General features: G+C 40.4%; 1 protein-coding gene and 1 long non-coding RNA gene across 7 annotated transcripts in view; one reads left to right on the top strand and one right to left on the bottom strand.

Annotated features, from left to right (window-relative positions):
• Nucleotides 1-11,603, bottom strand: part of LOC125483163 — a 13,274-nt gene extending 1,671 nt beyond the window's left edge. The window contains exons 1-2 of the long non-coding RNA XR_007262115.1: nt 10,947-11,603; nt 7,944-8,080 (exon numbers count right to left, since the gene is read on the bottom strand). This is a non-coding gene — a long non-coding RNA (uncharacterized LOC125483163). The remainder of the gene's footprint in view (nt 1-7,943; nt 8,081-10,946) is intronic.
• Nucleotides 11,604-11,640: 37 nt separating this feature from the next.
• The window catches only part of LOC109934507 (centrosomal protein of 162 kDa-like), a 59,235-nt gene continuing 44,819 nt past the window's right edge, over nt 11,641-26,056 (top strand). For 3 of the 6 annotated variants that reach the window (XM_048597134.1, XM_048597138.1, XM_048597139.1), the window contains exons 1-5: nt 11,645-11,757; nt 15,751-15,850; nt 19,737-19,875; nt 23,620-23,760; nt 24,167-24,353. In XM_048597134.1, coding sequence (XP_048453091.1) covers nt 15,791-15,850; nt 19,737-19,875; nt 23,620-23,760; nt 24,167-24,353 — 527 coding nt within the window. In that variant the 5' untranslated portion in view covers nt 11,645-11,757; nt 15,751-15,790. Of the gene's footprint in view, nt 11,758-12,072; nt 12,371-14,151; nt 15,655-15,750; nt 15,851-19,736; nt 19,876-23,619; nt 23,761-24,166; nt 24,354-26,056 lie in introns of those variants that run through there. The other 3 variants (XM_048597136.1, XM_048597137.1, XM_048597135.1) reach the window with 3 other exon arrangements.

Here is a 26,056-nt window from a genome sequence, read left to right as displayed (position 1 = left end):
ACAGAGCTCCCTCTAGTGGCAAGGACATACCAGCTTGAATGAAGTGACAGAAATAGATTGGCAAAGCAATTGACTTACACTATATGTCAGGCATTACTAAAGCGTGGAATTTTGATCAATCAATTTAAATCCCTGAATAACTGAGTTTCATAGAGTTTGGTTTTGTCAACCTCACAGTCAAAATTCAAATGCAGCTTTATGAATATCAGATATCTCTGTCTATAAGTCTGCTTTCCTCAGAATAGGCTTAATAGCTCGTTAGGAAGAACATTCGGAAGCAAGAAAAATCAGCAGGCCGTGCCTTCAGATAGTCTTTTTATAGATCCATTCATTCAATCAGAATTGTCATCAGTATGTTAACATTTGACAAGCTCACAAATAGATATCAATTGGTTCATGACCAAGGTCCATAACAGAATAACTTGGATAATAACAATCTAGTAAGCAACCTATGTATTCAGCCAAATAAAAACCAAAAGAACAACAGATGCTGTAAATCAGGAACAAAAACAGAAGTTCCTGGAAAAGCTCAGCAGGTCTGGTAGCATCTGTGAAGAAAAAATCAGAGTTAACATTTCAGGTCCCGTGACCTTCCTTTGCGATTCTGAGGAAGGATCACTGGAAGGATCACGTTAACTCTGATTTTTCTTCACAGATTTTGCCAGACCTGCTGAGCTTTTCCAGCAACTTCTGTTTTTGTTATGTATTCAGCCAGTTCAGTGTTCTCACAACCACAACCCTATGAACTCCGAGTATCTGTCATATTTTATTTCAAAGATTTCTGATAGCTGTCTGCATTTTTGTTTTCAATTCCCAGCTTTAACTTTGTTCAATTGCTCAACCATAAATAATTGTAAGAAATACTGAGACAAAATGTTATATAAATGTACAAAAGAGTAAAAGTCATAAAAATGATTAAATAGGAGATCTTCTTAAGTCTAAAGAGTCCAGTTTCTCTAATGTGTCTCCAATGTTTCAATGCTAGAAATATATGCTGTGCCCTTTTGACTACGTCCAATATTTACTAATGGCAGAAACTGAATGCAGTTTATAGTTAATTTGTAAGCATTTCAGTACCCATGATGTTTTCTATTAAAACAGCTTTTGAGGTCTGGCTTTAGAGTGAATGGATTTTTTACACACCACTAATGGATTTTCACTTAATTAGATTGTTTTGCTGTGTCGCAAAGCAAATAACTGTTCATTCTTATAGACTTCTGGAATTAGTTTTTTTTAAAACTAATAGGAACACACATAGCTTAGAGAGGGAGACTTTTGGTTTCGGTTTTACTTTCAGTGGTGGTAATGCTGTGAAATCCTTTGAATTGGATGGCTGTATAGACCAGTGTTCCTAAAAAGGGAACAGCATCTGAACTGAATTACTAGGTTAGAGTGAAGAGTAGTGTTAATCCAGTGTTGGGACAAATCTCTGAAGAGGTTACTTACAGCTGAGTTTTCAAGCACTCAGCTTTATAATAGCTCTGGGATGAAGCTATCTGCAGTTCCAGTCTATGAGCTGGTCACAAATGTCTTAAACCTACTGACAGGTTGAATACAGGGACTCTGAATATTTTTTCCTTTATTCATTCACGGGATGAGGTTAGGCAGCATTTTTTGTTGCCCATCCCTAAGATTCAACCACATTGCTGTGGACTTGAGTCACATGTAAGGATGGCAGTTTCCTTCCCTAAAGGACACTAGCCAACCAGATTTGTTTTTCCGACAATTGACAATGGATTCACGGTCATCATTAGATTCTTAATTCCACCATCTGCCATGGCAGGGTTTGAACCTGGATCTCCAGAACGTTATCTGGGTCTCTGGATTAACAGTCCAGCAATAATACCACTGGGCCATCGCCTCCCCTAATACTGCACAAACAGTGTTTCTGGCACTGTGCCAGGGTGTGTGTTGGGTACTTTACAAAAGTTTTATTTTCTTTTCAATTTATTAGGGAGTGTTCTGAGATTAATGAGATTATACTTTTACTGTGCGGAAAGTCTTTGAATTTGTATTATTAGCAGAAGCCAAAATTCGTCCAAGATGGCGGTGCAGTAGCAAGGCTGAGCCCAGGACTTGTCCACTCCTCTCTGCTTTCTTACTCTTTTTCATCTTTTCTTCTGGTTTTTCCTCTTTTTTCTTTTCTCTTTTTAAAGGTTGGAGATGGAGGGAGAAGGAGAAGCAATGCCAGGATGAGCCAGACACGGCTCCAGCCCAGCCTGGGGTCTCCCGGTGAGTGAGGAGCACGTCCTGGGCTGACTCCCCCATTCAGGACCCACAGGCTGAATTGAGGCCTCAGGTCTGCAGCTAGGCCCAGGCACCTGTAGGGATGGAAGTAACAGCGAAAGGTACGGTGGAGGACACCGATGACCAATGACTGGCGGTGGCAACATGAGGAGCATTGGATGGGAAGCAGGAGATACAGAACCTGCGCATCCCTAGGCCTATGGCTCCAACCTGGACCCGACAGGCATTATCGTGCTGGTGGTCAATGCCCGTAACCAGAGACTCCAGAGCCCATTATGGAGACCCAGGAACCTGTTTCAGAGACTATGCCGATGTTAAGCAGCAGCTGGAGGAGCAGTGAAGGAGGAACAGGAAGAAGAGTCGAACTCTATTGCAGTAAAATCTTGCATTGTATTCTGTGTTTCATGATTGCACCGGAGTGTGGCGACACTTTGTATAACGTCAAGAAACACTTTCACTGTATTTTTGTATACATGTGACAATAAGTCTGAATCTAATCTAAGATGGTTTGGTTTATCTTCTTTTATCTTCATTTCTTTTGTCATTTAATTTCTTGTTAAAACCCCTGCTAATTTTTCATTATTTTTATTGTTATTCTTTTATAAATTTTGAAATGTGAGCTGAAAATGAATTGTGGTCTTTGGAACAGCTTGTGGTAAAAGGAAAAGAACAGATCAAACAAGCTGTGTTTGTTTGTGAGGCCAGGCCTAGAGGCGAATTGCAGGCTGAGTCTTGATTTCATAGGTTCTAACAGATATAATGATCCTGTGAAGAGTATTGTGTTTAAACAGGTACCAGGAATTGGCTATTAATGAGTTCAGTACCTGGTTTTTGGTTCTGACAAGTCTGAAAGAGACCCTATGTTCAAGCAGATGGCAGTTGTTGAATGGTAATCAAGGCCTTGAGAAGCATTAATCAGGGTGGAACCAGAATTAATATTTTTTTTGAACTGTGCTTTTTAGGAGATGGTTCTGGGCTGCTGCTGAGGCAGCATGAAGATCTGAAAGTTCCCTGCATAATCTGCTATACCAGCTTCCAGAAGCCCAGAGAAGAAAGCTGAGTTAGAAGTTTTGTAGTCTTTGCCTGGGTAAACTGAGGTGACCCTGATCAACATTTCAGAATAAAAGCCAAAATATTCACATTTCTACCTGTGAAACAACACATCGTGAAAGCCATTCAAATAATATTGAGCCATTTTTGTTATTTGCTCTTAATCCGTTAACTGTTTGTTTGTCTGTTTTTTGTGTGGCTGGGAGCTGAAAACAAATGTTTTGGGTTTAAAGCACAGGCATTAATAATCTTACTGTGTTGTTTAATTTTCTCTCCTCTAAAGTTATGTGTGTCTAATAAATACCTGAGTCTTTTGTTAAAGATGCAGAACTGGTGTCTGGAAATTAATTATTGGCAATGTCTGAGACTGATTGTTCAACAGTCTATTAGGAACTTTTGGAGTGACTATGGTGGGGGGGGATCAATGAAAGTTTAGTTTTACTATGTTGCTAATACAGAGGTAGAAAGGCTGTTTTGGTTCACTGTCTATCCCCGTGCCAAAATATTCTGTTTTATTGTTTAAAAAATCTACAACATTGCCTGCTTAAGTTTCAGCAAGAGACAACTCCTGTTTGATATATGTATAGCTGTCAATTTTTCGCTGAAACTGAAACTAATCTGTAAATGAGCGCTGGAGGCAACATACCTGAGAGAGATAGTCCCCTTTAACTCAGTTGCAGAATAGGTTTGCTACACGTGTTGTTACTGCAAATAACTCAAACCTGCACAGGCATTTGGCACACTTGCCTTCATTGCTCAGTTCTTGGAGTATAGGAGTTGGGAAGTCATGTTGAAGTTGTATTTAACATTAGTGAGGCCTCTTCTAGAGTACTGTCCAGTTCTGGTCGCCCTGCTAAAGGAAGGATATTAAGCTAGAGAAGGTTCAGAAGAGATTTACCAGGATGTTGCCAGGTATGGAATGTTTGAGTTATAAAGAAAGGCTGGTTAGTCTGGGACTTTTTTAACTGGAGCATAGGAGGTTGAGAGGTGACTGTATAGAAGTTTATAACACCATGAGGGGTACAGATAGGGTTAATGGTAGGTTCTTTTCCCTTGGAGGGGGGATTTCAAGTCCAGGGGCATACTTTTAAGGTGAGAGGAGAGTAATTTAAAAAAGGCGCGAGGGGCAAATTTTTTACACAGAGGATGGTTCATATGTGGAATGAACTTCCTGAGGAAGTGGTGGATGTGGGCACAGTTGCAATATTTAAAAGACACTCAGATAAGTACATGAATATGAAAGGTTTGGAGGGATATAGGTCACAAGCAGGCGGCTGGGACCAGTTCAGTTTGGGATTATGTTTGGTGTGGTCTGGTTGGACCAATGGGTCTGTTTCCATGCTGTATAACTCTGAGATAATCCAGAGGTCTTTTGTACTCTTTCATGGGGTTAGCATTGATGGCAAGGCCTGCACTTGTTGCCCATCCCTAAATGCCCTTATAAGGTAGTGGTGAGCCGCCTTTTTGAACAGGTGCAGGCCATATAGTATACTGCTCTAAATGCACAATGGTGTTAACAGGAAATTGACCCAGTTTGTGGAGCTCTTTGGCCATTCTCAGGTAAATGTGAGTTTGTGGATAGTCGGTCACACAATGTTAATTGCAGGGAGTGTGATTCTGGTACCTGTTTTCCTCTCTGCCACACCTTCTTTAATCTTTTATGGCTTCAACAATTATTTGATATTTATTTGTACATCTACAAAACCAACCATCATCATTATTATTGACATGACTTACTGGAAGACATGTCTGTTCACTTAGGCGTTTAAATTTTCATTTTCTTCATCTCCAGTGGAAATTGCCTTTAATATCTTTAATACATCAGTGCTTAATAGACTTTTCTTTTGACCTATTTCGGATAGATGAAAGGAGCATGGACAGCAATTCTATCCTTAGCATACAGGAACTTCTGCTGGGCTTCATTATGTTACTTTAATGAAGCTGGGCCTTCTTTATGCTGCGACTGATTTGAGGCCAGCCAGAAAATTGCAATACATGTTTTTTGACCCGAGCCAGGTTTTCCAGATGCCCAGTGCTTGATGTGCTCCAATGTACTAGTTTTTACTGACTGCAAAGATATTTATTGGACAACCCTGTTGCAAATTGAATCAGTCTTAATAAATGCATTAAAGTCAATACGCCTCACTTCCTGAGCATTCCATAGGCACGAGCGGGCCATTTATGGACCAAAGTGAATTTTGCTCAGGCTAGCCCTTAGTTTTATTTTCTGTGACAGAATATTTTACTAATGCTGGCACAAGAGTGCGTAACAATTCGAAAAAAGAGACGTTGGACAAGACAGTTCGTATCTGAAAGGCTTAACAAACGTCATAAGGTCTGTTCCTGTAACCAGAGGAGTAGTAATGCCTTAGTTCTGAGGAATGGCCACTTGGACCCGAAACATTAACTTTGATCTCTCTCCACAGGTGCTGCCAGACCTGCTGAGCTTTTCCAGCAATTTCTGTTTTTGTTTACGCATGAACCTCATAATGATACTAATATGGAAGAATTAGATCCCTTGCTTTTAATGTAACATACCAACTATTTAGACTTAAATTATCACCTCATGATTAAGATGAGTTAGGGCTGAATAGGGGCAGGAATACAGGACAAGAAGTGCACAAGGACAAAGAAACATTGGAGTGCATACAGATCTCTGAAGGTAGCAGAACATATGAATAAGATGGTTAAAAAGGCTTTCAGGATCATTTCCTTTATTGGAAAGGGCATGGTAAGATGACTAGGAAATTATATATTTAAAAACTCTTTCACAATAAATGGCCAACACAAACCCATCATTTATTGCCCTTGAGAAGGTGACAATTGCCTTACCAGCAAAGTATATGTGTTGTAAGTACAGACAGAATGCTGTTAGGAAGGGAATTCCAGGTATTTGTCCCAGTAACAGTGAAGGAGTAACAATATAGCTCCAAGTCAAGGTGGTGTATGATTGGAAAGGGAATTTGCAGACAATGGTGCATCTAATACTTCTGGATGGTAGAGGTCACAGGTGTGGGAAGAGCTGTCAAAAGTGCCTCGTTGAATTGCTGCACTGCATCTTGTAGATTATACACACTGCTGCCATTGTACATCAGTGATAGAAAGAGAATATTTAAGGTGTTGGATGGGTTGTTGATCAAGCAGGATGCTTTGTCCTGGATGATGACAAGCTTTTTGAATGTTGTTTAAGATTCTCTCACCCAGGGCAAGTGAAGAATATTCTATCCCTCTTCTGATCTGTGCCTTGTGGATGATGGACATTGGACAGTGACCAGGCGAGTTAGTGGTCTCAGACATTCCAGTCTCTTACTTTCTCTTGGTACAATAGCGTTCTGGTCAATGATGATCCCCAGGAAACTGATGGTGAGGATTCAATGATAGTAACGCAGGAAGGCTGATTGCTGGGGATAGCAGATATAGAACTAGGGAGGCATTCTCTTAAAATAAGAAGCAAACTGTTTAGGACTGAAATGAGGAGGGATTTCTTCACTCAGACCTAACTGATTGAAGCAGCTGGTTGATGGATGAAATGGACTACTTTTGCTCTAATTTCTTGTGAATGTCAAGGAGAGATGGTGAATTTCTGTTTTACTCGAGACTTTCACTATATGGCATGTACGGTAGGAATACGACCTGCCAATCGTCAAACCAATCTTGAATATGGTCCAGATTCTGCTGCATTTGGACGCACATTGGTTCATTACCAATGGAGTTGTAAGTGGAACTAAACACTAGACAATCATTAGTGAACATACCACTCTGACGTAATGAATGAGGAAAGGTCATTAATGAAGCCGTTGAAAATTGTTAGGCCTAAGATGCTACCATGAGGAACATTAGACACTTATGGTACCGTAGTAGAGTCCCTACCTCTGAGCCAGGAGACCTGGGTTCAAGTCCCACCGACACCAGAAGTGTGAACAGACAACTCTGAACAAGTTATTCAGGAAAGTATCTACACTGAGGAACGTACTTTTGTGGTAGTGACCACACCTCTGGAAAAGGAGGCCTGGGCACATAATAACAACACTGAAGACATCTAGATCAAGGAACTCCTGCAGAGATATCCTTGGGCAAATGATTGGCACCAACATCTTGAACAAAGACCCTGGAATCACATGTTGGCAAATTTGTTTCCCTAAAGGGCGTTAGTGAACCAAATAATCTGATACAACAATCTGATAGTCACCAGTCCTGGGGAGGTGTTGGCCTTTCGTTATTGTCACTAGACAATATCACAGAGACACAAGTAATGTTCTGGGCACCTGTGTTGAAATCCCACCATGGCAGATTTCAACAAAACTTTAAACTTAAGAGTTTTAAGATGACCATGATACTATTGTTGATCACTGGAGAAAAATTCATCTGGCTTACTAACGTTTGTTAGGGAAGGAAACTGTCGTCGTTACTTGGTCTGGCCTACATGTGACACCTTTCTCTGAACTAAAGGTAAACTGAAAGTAAAGTTCCTTTGACACAGTTCCCATCAAACACTCCAGGACAGAGACAGCATGGAGTTCAATGCAGCGTCAAGCTCCGTTGGCTCTTTTGGGAAACCAGGAAGTCAAAAATAATAATAATGAAACAGCCCCGGTAGCGCACTGTATTGAAATCAAACAGAAATTAACTGTCAAACGAAAACTTACAGAATCTTACTAAATTAAAGTAACATTGTTTGGGGTGATGATGCCAGTCCCTGCATTGCCCACAGTCTCGAAAGGCCCCGACTGTGCCAGTGAGCATCACAAGCTGCCTCTCCCCGGACAACCAAGCGTGGACATAACTGCGAAAGAGAGACAGACAATCAGAATTGACGAGTCCCCCTGCGGCCCACTATCTGGATCACCTTGGCCAGGCCCAAGCCCAGGAGCAGGCCCATGAGAAGGCCCTCCTACTTGTCTGCCGCTCCCCACACTGGGTGCCCATAGATTAGGAGCGTGGGACTGAAGCACAAAGAAAGTTTAAGGAGCAGCTCCTTCAAAAGAACTAAAACGGTGCTGCAAACAGAAACATTCTACATTGATGTGTAATGCTGTCTCCTCCAGGCCTGGCACCCAGTGAATTTACTTAGCCTATAGTTGCATGGGACTGCCATGTTCAGCACCCTAGATAAGGGATGGAAAAGGGGAGGACCCTTTGTAGAGGGCCCTCTGTGGGGGATCTCTGTCACCAGAAGGGAAAATGGCACATCGAGGTGTATCCAGGCGACGGGTGAAGATGGGGAAGTGAAGAGTGCATGATAGCAGCCCGTGCGGGAAATGCCTACGTACTGTGCAAAAGGGCACAGGGAACATCTCCCCAAAACGGTTCACATTGTGGAACGCTGTGGGAGGCCAATATCGAGCTCCGGATGGACAGGAGTCAGTTTGTCTGGAAGCCCACTGCACATTTGAGCCAGCTTGACTTAACGTGAGGCATTGGGCCGAATGCCTCGTCCATTAGTCTCTGGGTGGCTTATGTCCTGAACCAGGTGATGACCAGATGCCACATGTGACTCCAGACCCACAGCAATGTGACTGGCACTTACGTACCCTCTGGGCAATAAATGTTGACCGAGCCAGTGGTGCCCACATCCTGTGAATGAATATAAAACAAAACTGAGACTCACTTTTATTCCACATTTATGACTTTAAATACCATCATCTTCCACACTGGTGCCATTAAACAAACATTAAACAAAAAAAAAGAACTACAGATGCTGGAAATCAGAAACAAATATAGAAATAGCTGGGAAAACTCAGCAATTCTGGCAACATCTATGGAGAGAAGACAAGTTCATCTTTCAGATCCAGTGACCCTTCTTCAGAACTGATTGTAGATAGGTGTGTGTATATATATGCTGAAGATGGGGCAGTGAAATGAGTAAATGATAGATGGAGATGAACTCCAGAGAGAGAGAACAACAGTTGAACAGACAAAGGAATGGGTAAAGGTTAGCCTGGGAGAATCAATAGGTGCTAATTGCAACCATTAGTGTCTGACAATGTGTTGTTTGTGGTAACAGTCAATGTGATGAAAAGGCCTGGTGTGTGGGGCATAAGGACATGGGAGAAGGTATTCAGGCCTTAAAATTATTGAACTTGCTATTGAGTTCCGAAGGCTGCAGGGTTCCCAAGCAGAAAATGGGATGCTGTTCTTCCAGCTTGTGCTGAGCTTTGCTGGAACTCTGCAGCAAGTCTGAGACAGAGCTGTTGGCCAGGGAGACAGTGGTGTGTTGGAATAGCAAGGAAGAGAAAGCTCAGGGTCCTTCATCACAGACAAAACATAGGTGCTCTGCAAAGGAGTCTGACCCATCTCCTGCACTTTGGCCCTCATCCCTTCTCTTCCCTCCCACAACAGCAACAGGGTCCCCCAGTCCTCAATCAGCCTCCACATCCAAAGGATCATTAGCTGCCATTTCCACCACCTCCAGTGGGATGCCACCACCAGACACCTATTCCCTTCCCATCCCTTATCAGCCTTCCAAAGGGACCATTCCCTCCATGACACCCTGGTCCACTCTTTCTCCACTCCTTAAATCTCCCCACACCCTACACGGACACCTTCCTATGCAATCACAGAAGGTGTAACGCCTGCCCATTTGCTTCCTCCCTCCTCACCATCCAAGGTCACAAACACACCTTCCAGGTGAAGCAGTGATTTATCTGCACTTCACTCAGTCTAGTCTACTGTATTTGCTGCTCATATATGGCCTGCTCTACACTGGGGAGATGAAACATAGACTAGGCGACCGCTTTGCAGAACACCTACATCTGCAAAAATGACCCTAAGCTTCCTGTTCCATTTTCAACACACCACCCTGTTCCCTGACCAACATCTCTGTTTCAGACTTGCTTCAGTGCTCCAGCAAAGCTCAGCACTAGCTGGAAGATCAGGATTACATTTTCTACTTGGGGACCCTGCAGCCTTTGGGAGTCAACATTGAGTTCAATAATTTTAGGGGCTGAGCACCTTCTCCCATCCTTAACCCAACCCCCACACACCAGGCCTTGTCATCATATTGGCCGGTACCAGGCATAACTTATTAATTATCCCCATGAGCAGCTATTAATTCTCCAAGGCTGACCTTTACCCATTTCTTTATTCTGCCCAACGGTTGTCTTTCTGGGCTTCATCTCCACCTATCATTTACTCCTCCTCTCCCTCATCCCATCTTCAGCAGAAAGACCAACCTTTTCCTAGCTACATAAAAACTGAAAGAACTGCGGATGCTGTAAATCAGGAGCAAAAACAGAAGTTGCTGGCAAAGCTCAGCAGGTTTGACCTCAGAATGGAAGGGTCACCGGACCGGCTGCCAAACCTGCTGAGCTTTGCCCGCAGGTTCTGTTTTTGTTCCTAGCTATGATCAGTTCTGAAGAATGGTCACTGGACCGGAAATATTAACTCTTGTTTTCTTTCCACAGATGCTGTAAACCTGAGTTTTCCCAGCTATTTCTGTTTCTGTCTTCAAAACATTAGACTAGGTCTCTAGATTACTATTCCAGTAACATTATCGTAAAATGTAGTTCTCCAGCACAAACCTGGTGGATTGATTGACCTCTTTCAGTACCATTAACTTGTATAATTATATAACTTTATCTGCATCACACTATTGCCTTCTCCTTTTAAAACGTATCTACCTTCTCCTTAGATGCATTTATACAACTCACCTCAACATGGGAGTGAATTTACTATTTGATATCTTGATGATGTTCCACTTTGCTCTCCCCACTAGTGTGAATACATTGACGCTTCGTGATTTTAAAAACGTCCAGTAGACCGTTCAGCCTTCTGAATTGAAGAGAACACGAAACCCAGCCTGTCTTCATCCCTAAGTCAAACAGAGAGCTGCGGATACTGGAAATCTGAACCAAGACATAAATTGCTGGAGAAACTCAGCAGGTCTGACAGCATCTGTGGAGAGAAGTCCAGTGGCACTTCTTCAGAACAGGCAGAACAGGCAGTTCTGGCTGCCAGACCTGCTGAGTTTCTCCAACACTTTCTGCTTTTTTTTTCATCCTTCAGTTCTGTATTCATCCTTGCGATTTCTCTGCACCGTACCCTCTTCAGTGACTCTGCAGAACATGCTCACCAGGACTGCGCGCACAGTGCAAACGTGAACCAGCCAAGTTACCTTCCAACTTTCGCATAACTTCCTTGCTGCTGTACGAGGCGGGTATAAGCTTCGGTTCGGAGCGGGCAGGGACGACGGGCTGAATGGTCTCCCGCGCTGTCAGCGGCAGACCCTCCCTCTGCATGACATCACAATACAGAACCAGTGATATTGTGACGTTCCCCAGTGGCCGGGTGAAAGAGCGTTTCGAATTGAATCCGCGGCGGCGATAGCAGCTTGTGCCGACAGAAGTTTGACTCCTGGCGGTTTCCGTGCACCCCCGGGTCGCTCCTGGCGTCCTGTTGCCTTGCAACGCGAACGGAATCCCAACGGCAGCAGTCCTCGACTTTTAGGCCGCGTTGTCAAGGGTAAGCCATCAGGAACCCTCTTTCGTACCACCGCTATAGATTGAAAACTCAAGAGTTTCGTCGGTTTATGTGGTTTTTTTAAAAAAATTATTTTACCCGGGAGTCCCCGCCAAGACTCCTCCGAAATTGAACTAAACGAAAAAAAAAACAAAGATGCTGCAAACGTGAGAATCTCAGCAGGTCTGGCAGCCTCTGTAGGGGGAAAAAAACGGGAGTCAACGTTTCGTATCTGGTGACCAGTTCTGAAAAAGGGGAGTGGGGAAACACAGGCCTTGAAACATTAACTCTGCTTTCTCTCTCCGCCGACGCTGCCAGACCTGCCGAGTTTCTCCAGCAATTTCTCCTGTCCTCTGGATTCGAGGAAAAGATCCCGCCCTCTCTTCGCGGTAGTTGGTGCAAAGGTCTCCGGGCGCTGGGCGGCCATTGGATGATACCCCTGTCAGTTAAGTAAACGTCTTCGTGACGTCAGTGGCGGTGCGTCAGCCAAACCGAGGAGGGACGCGTTGATGCTGCTTGGCCTGCTGTGTTCATCCAGCCCTGCACCTTGTTGTCAGGGACGCGTTGAGTCCTGACCGTGTGTTTTGTCAATGCTGGGTTCCGGGGGCATTGAGGGGTAGGGCTTCTGGGGGCATCTCATTGTGTAATTGGTGCCTTGAATAGCAAAATCCTTTACTTGGGGGCCCAAAGCCAGGCAGAAGTTGTAGATGGGGTTCTTGCAAGGTGGTTGATCTGCCCTACCCAAGTTGTAGATGCTTTTCAATGGCAGAGAGAAAGGATTTTGGAGTCAATTAAAGTGTCTGGCTGGAGTCTTTACTCCTGACCTCACGCATAAGAGAAGATGGGATAGAAGCAGCTAGGATGTGTAATAATCCTTTCAGATTTGAAAGATCTGTGAATACAGGCTTGGGGGTGACAATGACTGAGGTTGCAAATTCTGAAGTTAGTGTGCCATCGGACAGGGAACAGTTGGGAATTGGCAAGGATTGCACTTGGGATAGTTTTGGAGGAACTCAGCCCTGCAATGAAGAGGCTACTTAATGTCGGTTAGCTCAGTCAGTTGGATGCCAACAGCAAGGGTTCAAAATCCATAGCAGCTGCAGTCTCAGTGAGTATCTCACTGTCTCATCCCTGCCCCTCACCAGAGGTATAGTGACCTTCAAGATAAACCACTGCCAGCCATCTCTGTGTCTCTCAGAAGAGAGTAGCTCTGTGACCATCTAAGACGATAGTGAGTTTAGTCATAGAGCCATAGAGATCTACAGCACAGAAAAGGCCCATCACATTCATGCCAGTCCAAAATAACCACCTATCTATTCTAAGCATGTTTACTAACACTCAGGATTTATCAGCATTTATTTCTTTAGCATTTCTTTTTCACTCTTTTGTATTTCCTTCATTACCTCCTTCCTAATACCATTCGGCTTCCTTCTCATTTCTGGGAGTGGATTTGTGTCTTCTTATAAAGTCATACAGCATGGAAACAAGCCCTTCGGCCCAACTTGTCCATGCAAACCTGTTTCCTAAACTGAAGTAATCTCATTTTCCTGCATTTAGCCCATATTTTCTCTAAACCTGTCCTATCCATGTACCTGTCCAAACATCTTTTAAATGTTGTTGTAATTGTACCCACCTCTACAACTTCATCTGCAAGCTTGTTTCTTGTATGCACCACTATCTGTGTGAAAATGTTGCCCCACAGGTCCCTTTTTAAATCTTTCCCCTTTCACCGTAAACCAATGCCCTGTAGTTTTGGACTCCCCTACCTTGGGAAAAAGACCTTCACAATTCACCTTTTCTATGCACCTTTTGATTTTATAAACCTCTATAAGGTCATCCCTCAGCCTCCTATGCACCAGGGGAAAAAAATCCCAGCCTTTGCAGCCTCCTTTATAACCCAAACTCTCCAGTCTCGGCAACATCCTTGTGAATCTCTTTTGCACCCTTTCCAGTTTAATAACATTCTACAGTAGGGCAACCAGAATTATATGCAGTACTCCAGATGTGACCTTACCAATGTCTGCTACAGCCATAACATGACGCCCCAACCCCTGTACTCAGTGCTCTGACTGATGAAGACAATAGTGGCAAACGCCTTCTTCACCACCCTTTCCAGCTGTCACATCACTTTTATGGAACAATGTACCTGAACCCCTAGGTTCTCTGTTCGACGACACTTCCCAGGGCCCTATTGTCAACTGTAAGTCCTGCCCTGGTTTTACTTACCAAAACGCAACACCTCATTTTTAACTGAATTAAGCTCCATCTGCCATTCCTTGGCTCATTGGCTCAGTTGATCAAGGTCCTGTTGTACTCTCAGATAACTTTCTTCACTGTCTACTGTACCATCAATTTTGGTGTCATACATAAACTTACTAACCATGCCTGTTATATTCTCATCCAAATTTTTTATTTAAATGATGAACAACAGTGGACCCAGCACCAATCCTTGCAGCACACCGCTGGTCACAAGCCTCCAGCCCAAACAACAATCCTTTACCACACCCTCTGTTTCCTACCATCAAGCCAATTTTGTGTCCGATTGACTAGCTTTCCCTGGATTCCATGTGATCTAACCTTTCTTCTCGAAAGACAGCAATGAAAGTAGCTGTTTATTTGCTCTGCCATTTCCGTGTCCTCCATTATCAATTCTCCTTTTTCAGACAATTAAGGGCCTACAATTACCTTCACTATTTCTTTTTACATTCTTGTTGAAGCTCTTTATAGTTCACATTTATTTTCCTTTATAAATGTAATCTTGTGCTGTGTTTTCGCCCTTTTAATTAACCTGTTGCTTCTCCTTTCCTGAATTTAACTGCTGCCAATCATCAGGCTTGCAACTTTTTAGTAGCAACTTTATATAACCCTTTGTTTTGGATCTAATGCTGGCCTTAGTTTATTTTGTTAGCCACGATTGGGCTACTTTTTCTGTTTTGGCTGAAATAAAATACTGTGAACCCAGGATTGGGTTAGATAAGTAGTTTCATATCATAAACAGTCAACAGGACTCAAAAATGACAGAGACGTAGAGCTGAATATTGCTAGCATCTATTGGGAATCTGACTGCATACTTGCAGTAACATTAGAGTAGGCTAAAAGTAAATCTGGCAATCATTAGGCAAGTAACAATGAAACCAAGGTGGCAGTCTCATTGAGCTAGACAATGAAGCAAATACCATTTGCCTCCATTCACGGTGCAGAGAGATTACATACAGAGGGGGAGAGAGAGAGTGAATGTTTCACAGTCACAGAGAATTATGTGAAAAACTGACAGATGAAATCACAGAAGAACTTAATAAAATAAAGGTAAGCTAGAGCCGTGAAGGCAGTTAACCAAAGCATCCTACCCTTGATTCCTTTGTTTGAGATGGTTCATAGTTCCTGAGGAGAGAGCAGCATTTACAGTGTCAGCTGGAATGACGCTCAGTTGAGTGACAGTGGATTTGTCATCAGTGGGAGTTGGAGTGTTTTCTTTGACAAGATATGTTCAAAGACAACATGACATGAGAAGAAGTTTCATTGTTGGAGCTGGATCTGAAGGGCTGGGTGGTTTTGTTTCATTGGGTATTATATAGGAGGCAACTGATTGAATGTTCTCTATTTTACTGATAAAGAATTTTGCAAGCTCTGTACTTGGAGCTGACAGTTTTGAGGCAGGAAAATAAGGGGAAGGATCGTGGCTGGGAAAGGATATTTTTGCTGTCCAGGATGATGATATCTTGTTATGTTGATGGTTCTGACCAGGAGATCAATATGAGTAGGTGTCTGATGGGAATCCAACTGGATCTGAGATTGGTGACTGAGCTAGTTGTGTGCCAGCTTCACTGAAATCTGTGCCTGAACACATTTTATGTTGAATCTCTTATAGGCTGAGGTAGGATGATATGTGTAGATGATAAGGTCAGTAGTTAGGATTTACCAATCTGCATCTTCTCAAGCTTTTCTTCAGATCTACTGATTCTTGGATTGAGATCCTACCCTGTTTTTTGATTGTAGAGTTCTATTCTGAAGAAATTAGTTTCTACACATTGGTATCATGAGTCAAAAACTCACCAAAGAAGAGATAGAGAAGCAGTTTGAACAATTCTTGAAAGAGGTATGTTTGTTATATTTTGCTATTGTATCTTCAAAGACTTGTGTTTATCAACCATTTACTTGAGGTGATCTATGCTTGGGTTGTATGATCTATGTTTTTAATAGAGCAGCAAATTACATGTAAAACACAATTAGAAATTTTTATTTGAATAGCTAATGACATATAAATCGAACAAATATTTCTTCACACTCCTTTACCTTGGAGAATAATGTGGAATTCTGGAAGATTTTGTAGACTGACTTAGCAACCTGCTTTTGAGGTCTGGCAGCGTCTGTGATGAAAAAACTCAAAGTTAATGCTTCGGGTCCAGTGACCCTTCCTCAGGTCACCGGACCCGAAACGTTAACTCTGATTCTTTTCTTCACAGATGCTGCCAGACCTGCTGAGCTTTTTCAGCAACTTTGTTTTTGTTCCTGATTTACAGCATCTGCGGTTCTTTCAATTTTTAACCTGCTTTTGAGTTGTGTAAAAGCATGCTCCTTGGCCAACAATTCATGGATTGTGACTTGAATTTGAGAGCTTCAGGCTACTATCAACTGAGCCACTCGTCTACTAGTAGTATGTTAGAATGTTGTCTGATTTATATTTGAGACCTGGTGGAATGCTTTCTGTTTCTAATCTAGACAAAAAAGTCAAAACTAACCTGAGACTATGGGCATTTTCAACCTATTACTTATGAATTTAAATCAAGATACTCTGAAATTATTAAAATGTATATACTTTACCATTTATTTTGGAGTTTGGATTCTGAACTAGCAGCATGTTTTGGTCTGTGTGTATGAGGGTGTTTAATGGTTAACTTGTTAACATTTCTGGAACCATGTGTCATCTTAAATCAGGATGAGTGTGAGAGATTTCCTCGTGTGATAATGGGAATTTTAATTGTGAGCGTTTACGAGAAGGAAGTGTAAACACTGAAGACTTTTTTTTTGACCTGCTTTCATTTAGAAGAATGAAAAACTGATGCCTTTGCTTAGGGGGTAAGAAACATAGCTTAAAAAGCTTTAGGTTTCAGTTTGCAGAAGTCCTGGTAGAATTTAGCTGTGTGAATTGGTTATCCTGAAGGAAGGAGATAGTTTAGAACTGTTAAGAAATAGGTTACCTCAGTATAAGAATTTTAGTTTAAAACTTCCAGACCAAAGTGTATGGTTGGAACCCTGAGTGGCTTGTTCAAAGCTGAGATAGTCTAAGCTCAGTTATATGGCTAATCAAGCAAGAGGCTTTCAAACTCTCAAAGCGAAAGAAAGTTCAGTTAAACCTGTAGAGGCAAAAGAGAAGCAAACTCTCTCTAGTGCTAGATAGCTGTAAAGTGATAGCATTGGGATAGATGGTTTGTACTTTACTATATTTTGAAATCTTTCAGATTTAATTACACATAATTATTGTAGTTTATTTTATATTTTCTTTTGTGTGCTAAATTTCTGTGTTGATGTTAAAATCAAAATTTCATGCTTGTGTTTTCATGAAATACCACCTTGTTAAATAAAAGCAAAAGAAAATATGATCTATCAGCCAGATATCAGCTAATATCAATTGGGATCATGACAGTAATTGTGTTTACTAGTATAATATTTAAATGTAAATATGATATAGTGTGACACACTCCTCTGAGCCTGAATTAAAATAAATATACCCTCCACAGTTGCACTGATGTGGCGTGTACAGCTGTAATCAGTACAGAATCAGAAAATTGACGTGAAATTCAACTTGTCCAGTATTATTGTCTCCATTAAAAAAAAATTGAAAATGTTGAGTCTTGTTAAATGAGGAGCAACTGAATTTTTAATTGCATACTATATATTCATTGCTAGTGAACAACCTACTTGGCTCTGAAAGGCTAATCTTAGTGTCACACTTGTTTAAGATGAAGGAGGAAAGATATGATGATGGGATGCCATAAATAGTAACAAAACATATTTCAGCACTTTTTATTTGTAATAGGTAGATATTGCAATTGCGTCTTACTGGAGTTTCAAAAAAATGATATGGAAAGAAAGTAAAACAATATTAAATTTAGTGAGAGCTTTTACAATCTCTGATTATCCCAATGTACTTCACAGCTAATTTTGTAGAGATGGCATTATTATAACTTAGGGAAACACTGTCTTCATTTGACATTAATTAAAAATGTAAAAACCGAAAGAACTGCGGATGTCGTAAGTCAGAAACAGAATCAGAAGTTGCTGGAAATGCTCAGCAGGTCTGGCAGCATCTGTGAAGAGAAATGAAAGTTAACGTGTCGAGTCCAGTGACCCTTCCTCAGAACTGTTCTGAGGAAGGGTCACCGGACCTGAAACATTAACTTTGATTTCTCTTCACAGATGTTGCCAGACCTGATAAGCTTTTCCAGCAACTTCTGATTCTGTTTCCAATTAAAAATGTAAAATGCCTGCTGAGAACATAGTGATCCATAGCATAATAATGTGTTTCATAATAATATGTGGATTATTACTAAAAGGAATAGGTCCGAGATGGAGCTTCGAGATAGAATCTGAATTAGAAAGTTGACACCGGAATATATAGAGTTAGGGTATAGAATCAGCCCTTTTCCAAGCCGGTTAACCTGTGGTCATGATTATCTTCCTTGTGAGTGAATTCCTAATTTCCCCTTGCAGTTATCATAAATGCATGCTAATTTTGAATGTTGTGATATTTTCCATCTCAATAATCTAGAAGTGATCTTGTTGCCTTCTGTAAAGGGATTTGTTCGATTCTCTGTTCTCAATCTTGGGCTGTATTTTGTGATAAGTGACCTCAAGAAAAGCTGCTGACATACATCTAGCAATTTCTAATGTGGGTTTCACCTTTTAATTTGAATCTAGCACCAAATTGAGGGACCTTCCAACTAAGTGTGATGGCATCAATTAGTATAAGTATCAGTGATATGGAGGTGCCAGTGTTGGACTGGGGCTGACAAGGTCCAAAGTCACACAACACCAACTTATAGTGCAACAAGTTTATTTGAAATCACAGGCTTTGAAGACACTGCCCTTTCATCAGGTGACTTCACCTGATGAAGTAGCAGCACTCCGAAAGCTTATGATTTCAAATAAACCTGTTGGACTATAACCTGGCATCGTGTGACTTTCGACCTTTATAAGAATCAATGACATTAAAGTTGCATCTCAGCCAGTTAACTAGAAAGTAAAACTCTTGGATTATCCTTTGCTTTTTAGAAACTTTACAGGCAGCAAAACAAAGAATGGAACATGATATGAGAAGCTGAAGTGTCATGAACTGTCTAAAAAATTATCTTAAACAAAGGAAATCCTATTAAAATAGAAGAAAATCAAGAACATTTAAAATTAGTTTCCGAGGCTAGAAAAAAAATTGATCTGCAATAACTGGACCTTTTATTAACTACAAAAAATCCAGTTACATTTCTCTAGTAAAGTGAGAACGAGTTTATAAACTGTGATAGTAGTTAGCCACCTTTCATCACCATGAAAGTGGGTGGGGCTAGAATTTATCCTGCAGCATGTTCTTCATCGCTACAAATAATTTAATCAGATTTTGGATTAGATTCTAAACAAGTTTCAAGAGTTTTTTTCACAGATTTTGAATTTCTTCCAAAAGATGGTACTAGAGGAAATTCTAGAAGTCTTGTTCCTGACTGGAAATATTGCTTTGCCTGAAGATTTTATAACGTAAAACCAATTATTAGGTTTTTACTAAACCTTGAACAATCTTTGCATTTCTGTTGAAAACTGTTGCCTGTAAATATTACTCTTTGAAGAAATTATCATCTCAATAAGTTTATATTTCATAACAGGTAATTATAGCATTATTCCACCATATTGACTGAAAAATAACTAATTTTTCATTGAACTATCATGTTCTTTCATTGCATGCTATTTTGTTGTTCTCATAACTACACATATTACAGTCTATTTCAGATGAATCAGTTGATTTGGGAAATTCACCAAAATCTAGTGTTCTGAGTTCACTGGGAAAGCATACAAGGAAAGAAATCAAAAAAGATGCTAAACCATGGTGGATTAATGATGATGATTCTGATGAAGGAAGTAAGTAGCTGTTTTGTCCTTGTGCAGCCACAGCATGGCGTCTGTTTCATGAATGCTTACCACCGGAGGGTACCATAGCATTGCAATATGGAAGACTTTAAGTGCTTCACTCTAACATCTAAAATGCATCAATTTTTTTTTTTGGTTCCAGATTTTACTTTAAATGGCATATCCTTTAAGTTCAAGCCTAAGCATTACAGGTTATTCAAAGTCGAGCTCAAATTCACATATGGTTTCAAAGTAGTTTGTTAAATAGTTTAAGAAGCAACAGTTTAAATATAATGCATTGGACTGATAGGAAAAGCGTACAACCCATGACAGTTTTTACTGGTCCTGAAGGGTGAATGGATGGATGAAACCAATATTTGTGCTGGGATTGGCAGTTTCATATCTGTTCAGTTCTCAAAATAACCAAGATGCGAGGAAGTTAATTCTGCTGTCTCCTCCAGCAGAAGGATACACTGCCTGATGAGGAATGTCCTCACCTCTCTGATTATCCATTGATTCAGTTTGTTGCTAGGGGATTGGAAGTTTACTGTAGTTATTCTCTTTTCAAATTAATCTGGTCAAGGACCAAAGGACAGATACCCAAGGTGTACCCTCCTTCTGGTCCATCACTCTGGTTGAGATCATCTCTTAACAAATGGCAACCAGCACAAAATAAATTAACTCGAGAAAGATAGTGTACCCCCTTAACTATACAAGCACCTTGAGAACATCTATCTTCTTGGCTACTATCTTTGTTTTACCTCACCTATGGACTTGTGTGTACTTTTCCAAAGAAAAGAGAAGGAGTTGTCTACTCGGTGGTGCCTCATAATACCTCTGCCAAATTTTATAATCATTTAAATTGTTCAGAAAAGTAGCTCTTCTTACAATGTATTTAAACTGAAATTGTAAATTTTCCTTCTATTTTCCTGTTGCTTGTCTTTAATTTAATCTTATTTACTTTTCTTGTGTTTTTGCATCTCCTGGCACGTCTCTTATCATCTTCATCCAAGAACCCCCACTGAGGAGATTTTCTAAACTAAAAAGACAGCCAGCAGTCGTTGATGCTGGCATTAAAACAACGATGAAAGAAATTGGTGATGAGTGTGTTGAAAATGCACTGTCTCAAAGTCCAGGTTCCCAGGAGGGTATTTATTTTTCCTAATATGGGTGTACTGTAAAGTAGATGAGCACCAGGTTTTCATCGAACTAACTAAACTATACTTGTCCATAAAGCTTTTAACAATACATAGAAATTATGATTTATTAACAAAGTGAGAATGATAGATGTTGCATTTATGTAGCACCTTTTCATACCTTCAGGATATCCCAATGTTCTTTACAGCTAACAGATTGCTAAGGGATAATAAAGTTTATTTAAATAGCTTTTAATATTTTCTAATGCCTAGCATGCCAAGTAAATGCTCTGAGGCCCTCCCGTTGCTACCTTTCAGTGCTCCCTCTAGGTTGCCTGAGAGTGGCTTGAGTAGTCATGCCTGCTTTTATTAAACAATGAAAATCCTTCTCTTGCTGTATGGAATTACCTGTCTTCTCCATATAAGTCTCTTTTGAAATAGTGTGGGCCAGAAATACAGTATGAGGAAAATCTGTGGTGTAAACCTGGATCTTGCTGCATAAGATCATACGATGAAGGAGTAGAAGCAGGCTTTCCTGCCTATTGAGCCTACTTGACAATTCAGTGAGATGGTGGCTGATCTGATAATCCTAAACTCCACATTCCCGCCCTTTCCCCATAACCTTGATTCCCTTACTGATTAAAAATCTGTCTATTTCAGCCTTGAATATACTTAATGACCCACCCTCAGTAAACCCCTGTGGTAAAGAATTGTGAAGATTCACTACCGTCTGAGAAAATAAATTCCTCCTCATCTCTGTTTTAAAATGGTGACCGCTTATTCTGAGATTATGCCCTCTGATCCTAGACTCTCCCACAAGGGAGGTGATAGCCCCAGCACTATTATGGCTAGACCATTAGTCAACGACTCAAGAGACCACGATAATCTTTCAGGAGACCTGGGTTCGAATTCCACCATAGCAGATGGTCCGGACTACATGTGACTCTACACCCACAGCATTGTGGTTGATTCTGAATTGCCCTCTGGGTAATTTGGGATGGGCAATAAATGATGCCCACATCCCGTGAACGAATAAATGAAAAAAAGGGAACGACTTTTACGATTCTATTACTGTGACTCTATTTAACTTGTCAAATCCCCTGAGAATCTTGTATGTTTAAGAAGCCACCTTTCATTCTTCTAAAACTACTAAACCTCATATGTCTGTCTGTCCAGGATCAGCCTAATGAACCTTCTCTGGACTGCATCCAGTGCAGTGTATCTTTCAGTGGGCCAAAAACTGTTCACAGAATGTTTGGCCTGACTAGTGCATTGTCTAGTTTTAGCAAATCTTCCCTATATTTACACTCTATTCCCTTTGAAATAAAGGCCAACTCATTCCATTTGCCTTCCCAATTACCTGCTGAACTTGCATGCTTGCATTTTAAGATTTATGCCTGAGCACTTTCAAATCCCTCTATGCTGTTGCTGTCTGTAGTTTTTCTCATTTTAAACACTGTTCTTCCAGACAACTTGTATAACTTTGCATTTTCCCACAGTATATTCTATCTGGCAAGTTTTTGCCCAGTCGCTTTATCTGTTTATATCCCTCCGTAGATTCTTTCTGTCATGTCCACCACTTGCCTTGCTACCTACTTTTGCTGTATTTCAGTTTTGTGCAATTAAATTTGAATTTGCATGAATTCTTTACAGTGGGACATCTTGTCCTTTACTTAACAATTTGTTTTCTTATTTTTCCTTTATTTTCTTTCTTTGTTTATGTTCTATTTAAATTGAGTTTTTAAAGTAATTAAATGATTCAATAAGTCAGGCATGGGGAAATGTTTTCTCCGGTGAGAATAATTCAAATCAAGGGGCCATTATTTAAAAGTCAGTCATGCTATTTAGAAACTTAATCAAGAGGGGTATAAATCTAGAATTCAATTTCCAAAAGGATGGAGATGCTGGCTCAACTACAGAGTTCAAATTTGAACATTAGATGCCAGTAAAACTTTTAAAATAGGAGTGTCTGACTAAAGTTCATTGACCTGCATTGTTAAATCTGTTTTCCTCTCCGTACATGTTGAATGACATGCCAAGTGTTTCCTGCATTGTTTCTATTTTAGATTTCCAGAATCTGCAGTATTTTCGTTTGATATTAAATATTTTTTTATGCTATTTGACTCCAATAGGCTTTATTAGGTCTCAAGAGAGTTGGAGTAAAAATAGAACAGATTTCCACTTCACTCATTCCTCAATCTTCTAAAGGGAAATCATCCAGATTTATGCAATCTCATTTTGTTTTTATAATTATCATTCTGGTAAATCTGCATGTCACATGCATTGAGGGCAATATTACTTTTTCAGCTATTGAAAACTGAATGCATTATAGATGGGGTCTTCCAAAGATCTGGACAACAAAAGTATTTGTTCCTCACATTTTTATTCCAGCACCTTGAGTTAAAAGTTAACAATATGTTTGTTCTGTCAGCCTTTTTGAATTGCTTTCAGTGATTTGTGTGCATTGACACCCAAACTATTTTGCTCTTTTCATAGTTTCTGGTTTCTAAAAATGTTATTGTATGATTTGGGTAATGTCATCAGCATTCGCATACTGAAGAAATAAGCCTATTTTGCACTAAACACACTTTCTTCCCAACTTCCCTCGGTAAAATGCCAGATGTGCTCGGAATCAATAGGAGCTTTCTCAAATCGCAGAGGTTTTCCCAATCCATTGCAGAGGTTGAAGAAGAGCAAAATCAGGAGAAGGAAAGAGAGAGGATATCTGTATCTATCAGTCAAGACAGTTTGGAACGAAATGGTATGAAATAGTTTACGAACTTTGTGTAAAGCAAAAAACTGAAATGGGAGTAAAATGGAAGACAATGTGTAAATTCTTACTGCCATCCAAGAATATCCCGCCGTGCTTTAACCATTTTAATACAATGTCTGATTCATTGTAACATTGAAATTAATTGAATCTTGATGTACCTGCATTAGATCCAAGAGAAAAATATGGAAGGAAAAATGATTAATTGCCTTCAATGATGAGAGGAGGGTACTTTCAAGTTAATAAATTTGTGGATTACTGTTTTAAGTGCTTAGATTTGACATTTTCAGGTGGAAACTGTGTAGAGAACACTGCGTCATGTGTAGAGAACATTGAATTTGCTATGCATTATAAAGTACTCTTCAAAGCTAACAGAAGTTGTTTTATTCATTTTTAGACTCCGTCATGGCATCAGGGCCTCGGCAAAGTACTCCAGGAATAGGACTGGACACACTTGAAGAAGAAGAGGAGAAAGTGAAGTTCTTTGCTAATCTTGAGAAAGGAGCTACCTCTACAATCGACTATTCTCAGCTAAACAAAGAACTTGAGTCCACAGATTCAATACCTCTGGCTACTATGAATCAGTAAGAAAATTCCCTCAGGAGAACTGCAAATATTCTTCAACAACACAAGACTTCGAATGTTATCCCAGAAGTGTTCTTTATAAGACCATAAGATGTAGGATCAGAAATAGGCCATTAAGCCCATGAATCTTCTCTGCCATTCAGTGAGATCATGGCTGATCTACTAATCTTCAATACCACTTACCTGCTTTTTCCCACAGCACTTGATTCCCCGACTGATTTAAAAAAAAAACTTGTCTGTTTCATCCCTGAATATACTTAACAACCTAGTTTTGACAGCCCTCTGCAGTGAAGAATTCCACAGTGTCACTACCTTTGGAGTGAATAATGCCTTGTGGTCCTAAACTGTCACTCCAGGAAAAATAGCTTCACTGCACCTACTTGTCAAGCTCCAAATGTAGCATATATTTCAATAAGGTGTCTTTCTTCTCAACTCCAATGAGTAGAGGCTCAGACCTACTGACCTCTCCTTTTAAGAAAATCCCTCCACACTTGTGATTATCCTAGCGAACCTTCTTTGATCTGCCTCAAATGCCGGTGTATCTTTCTTTGGATAAGGTGACTAGAACTATTCAAAGCATTTTAAGTCTGGTCTAATTAGTACTGTACATATTTTTTTCAAGACTTTCCTATTTTTAAGCCCGTTCCCTTTAACATGAAGGTCAACATTTCATTTCCCCTTGCTCTAACATGCTGAACTTGGATGCTAGCTTTTTGTGATTTTATGCATTAGGATCTAAAATCTCTCTGTGCCACAATCATCTGCAGTCTTTCTCCATTTAAATAATATCTTACTTTATTCTTCCTGCCAAAATGTGTAAGTTTACGTTTTCCCACATTAAATTTTACCTGCCAAGTTTTTGCCCACTCAATTAACTGGTCTATATCCCTCTGAAGATCCTTTATCATCCTTACCACTTGCCTCCCACCTATTTTTGTCGTCTGTAAACTTGGCAAGAGTACAATAATTTCTCTCATCTGAGTCATTTTATATAGGTTGTAAATAATTGTGGGCCTAGCAATGATCCCTGTTGCTCTCTACTAGTTACAGATTGCTATTCTGAAAATGCCCCCTTATCCTAACTCTGTCTTCTATTAGTTACTCAATGTTAGTATACCACTCCCAACACCATGGGCTCCTATCTTATTAAGTAGCCTTATACCTTCTTAAAGATCCTAATATATTACATTTATTAGTTCCCTATTATCTATGCTGCTTCAAAGAATTCTAACAAAATTGCCAGGCATGGGTTCTCCATCATGAAGCAATATTGACTGTAAAGTCCTACAGTCATACAGCATGGAAACAGACCCTGGTTTCCCAAACTAAACTAGTCCCATTTCCCTACATTTTCCCCATATCCCTCCAAATCTTTCCTATTCATGTATCTATCCAAATGTGTTTTGAATGTTGTAATTATACCTACCTCTACCACTTCCTCTGGCTGTTCATTCCATACACAGCACCCTCTGCATGAAAAAGTTGCACCTCCGGTCCCTTTTAAATCTTTCCTCTTTCACCTTAACTAATGCCCTCTAGTCTTGAACTGCCCTACCATAGGGAAAAGACCATTGCTATTCACCTTATCTATGCCTCTACTTATTTTATAAACCTCTAGGAGGTCACGCTTCAATCTCCTAGGCTCCAGGGAAAAAAATATCCCAGCCTATTCAGCCTCTCTTTATTACACAAACCCTCCAGT

This window comes from Rhincodon typus, chromosome 5, assembly GCF_021869965.1.
Source record: "Rhincodon typus isolate 14 chromosome 5, sRhiTyp1.1, whole genome shotgun sequence".
Lineage (NCBI taxonomy): Eukaryota > Metazoa > Chordata > Chondrichthyes > Orectolobiformes > Rhincodontidae > Rhincodon > Rhincodon typus.
The sequence above is the reverse complement of the archived record's forward strand: the minus strand, read 5'-3'. Positions and strand labels throughout refer to the sequence as shown.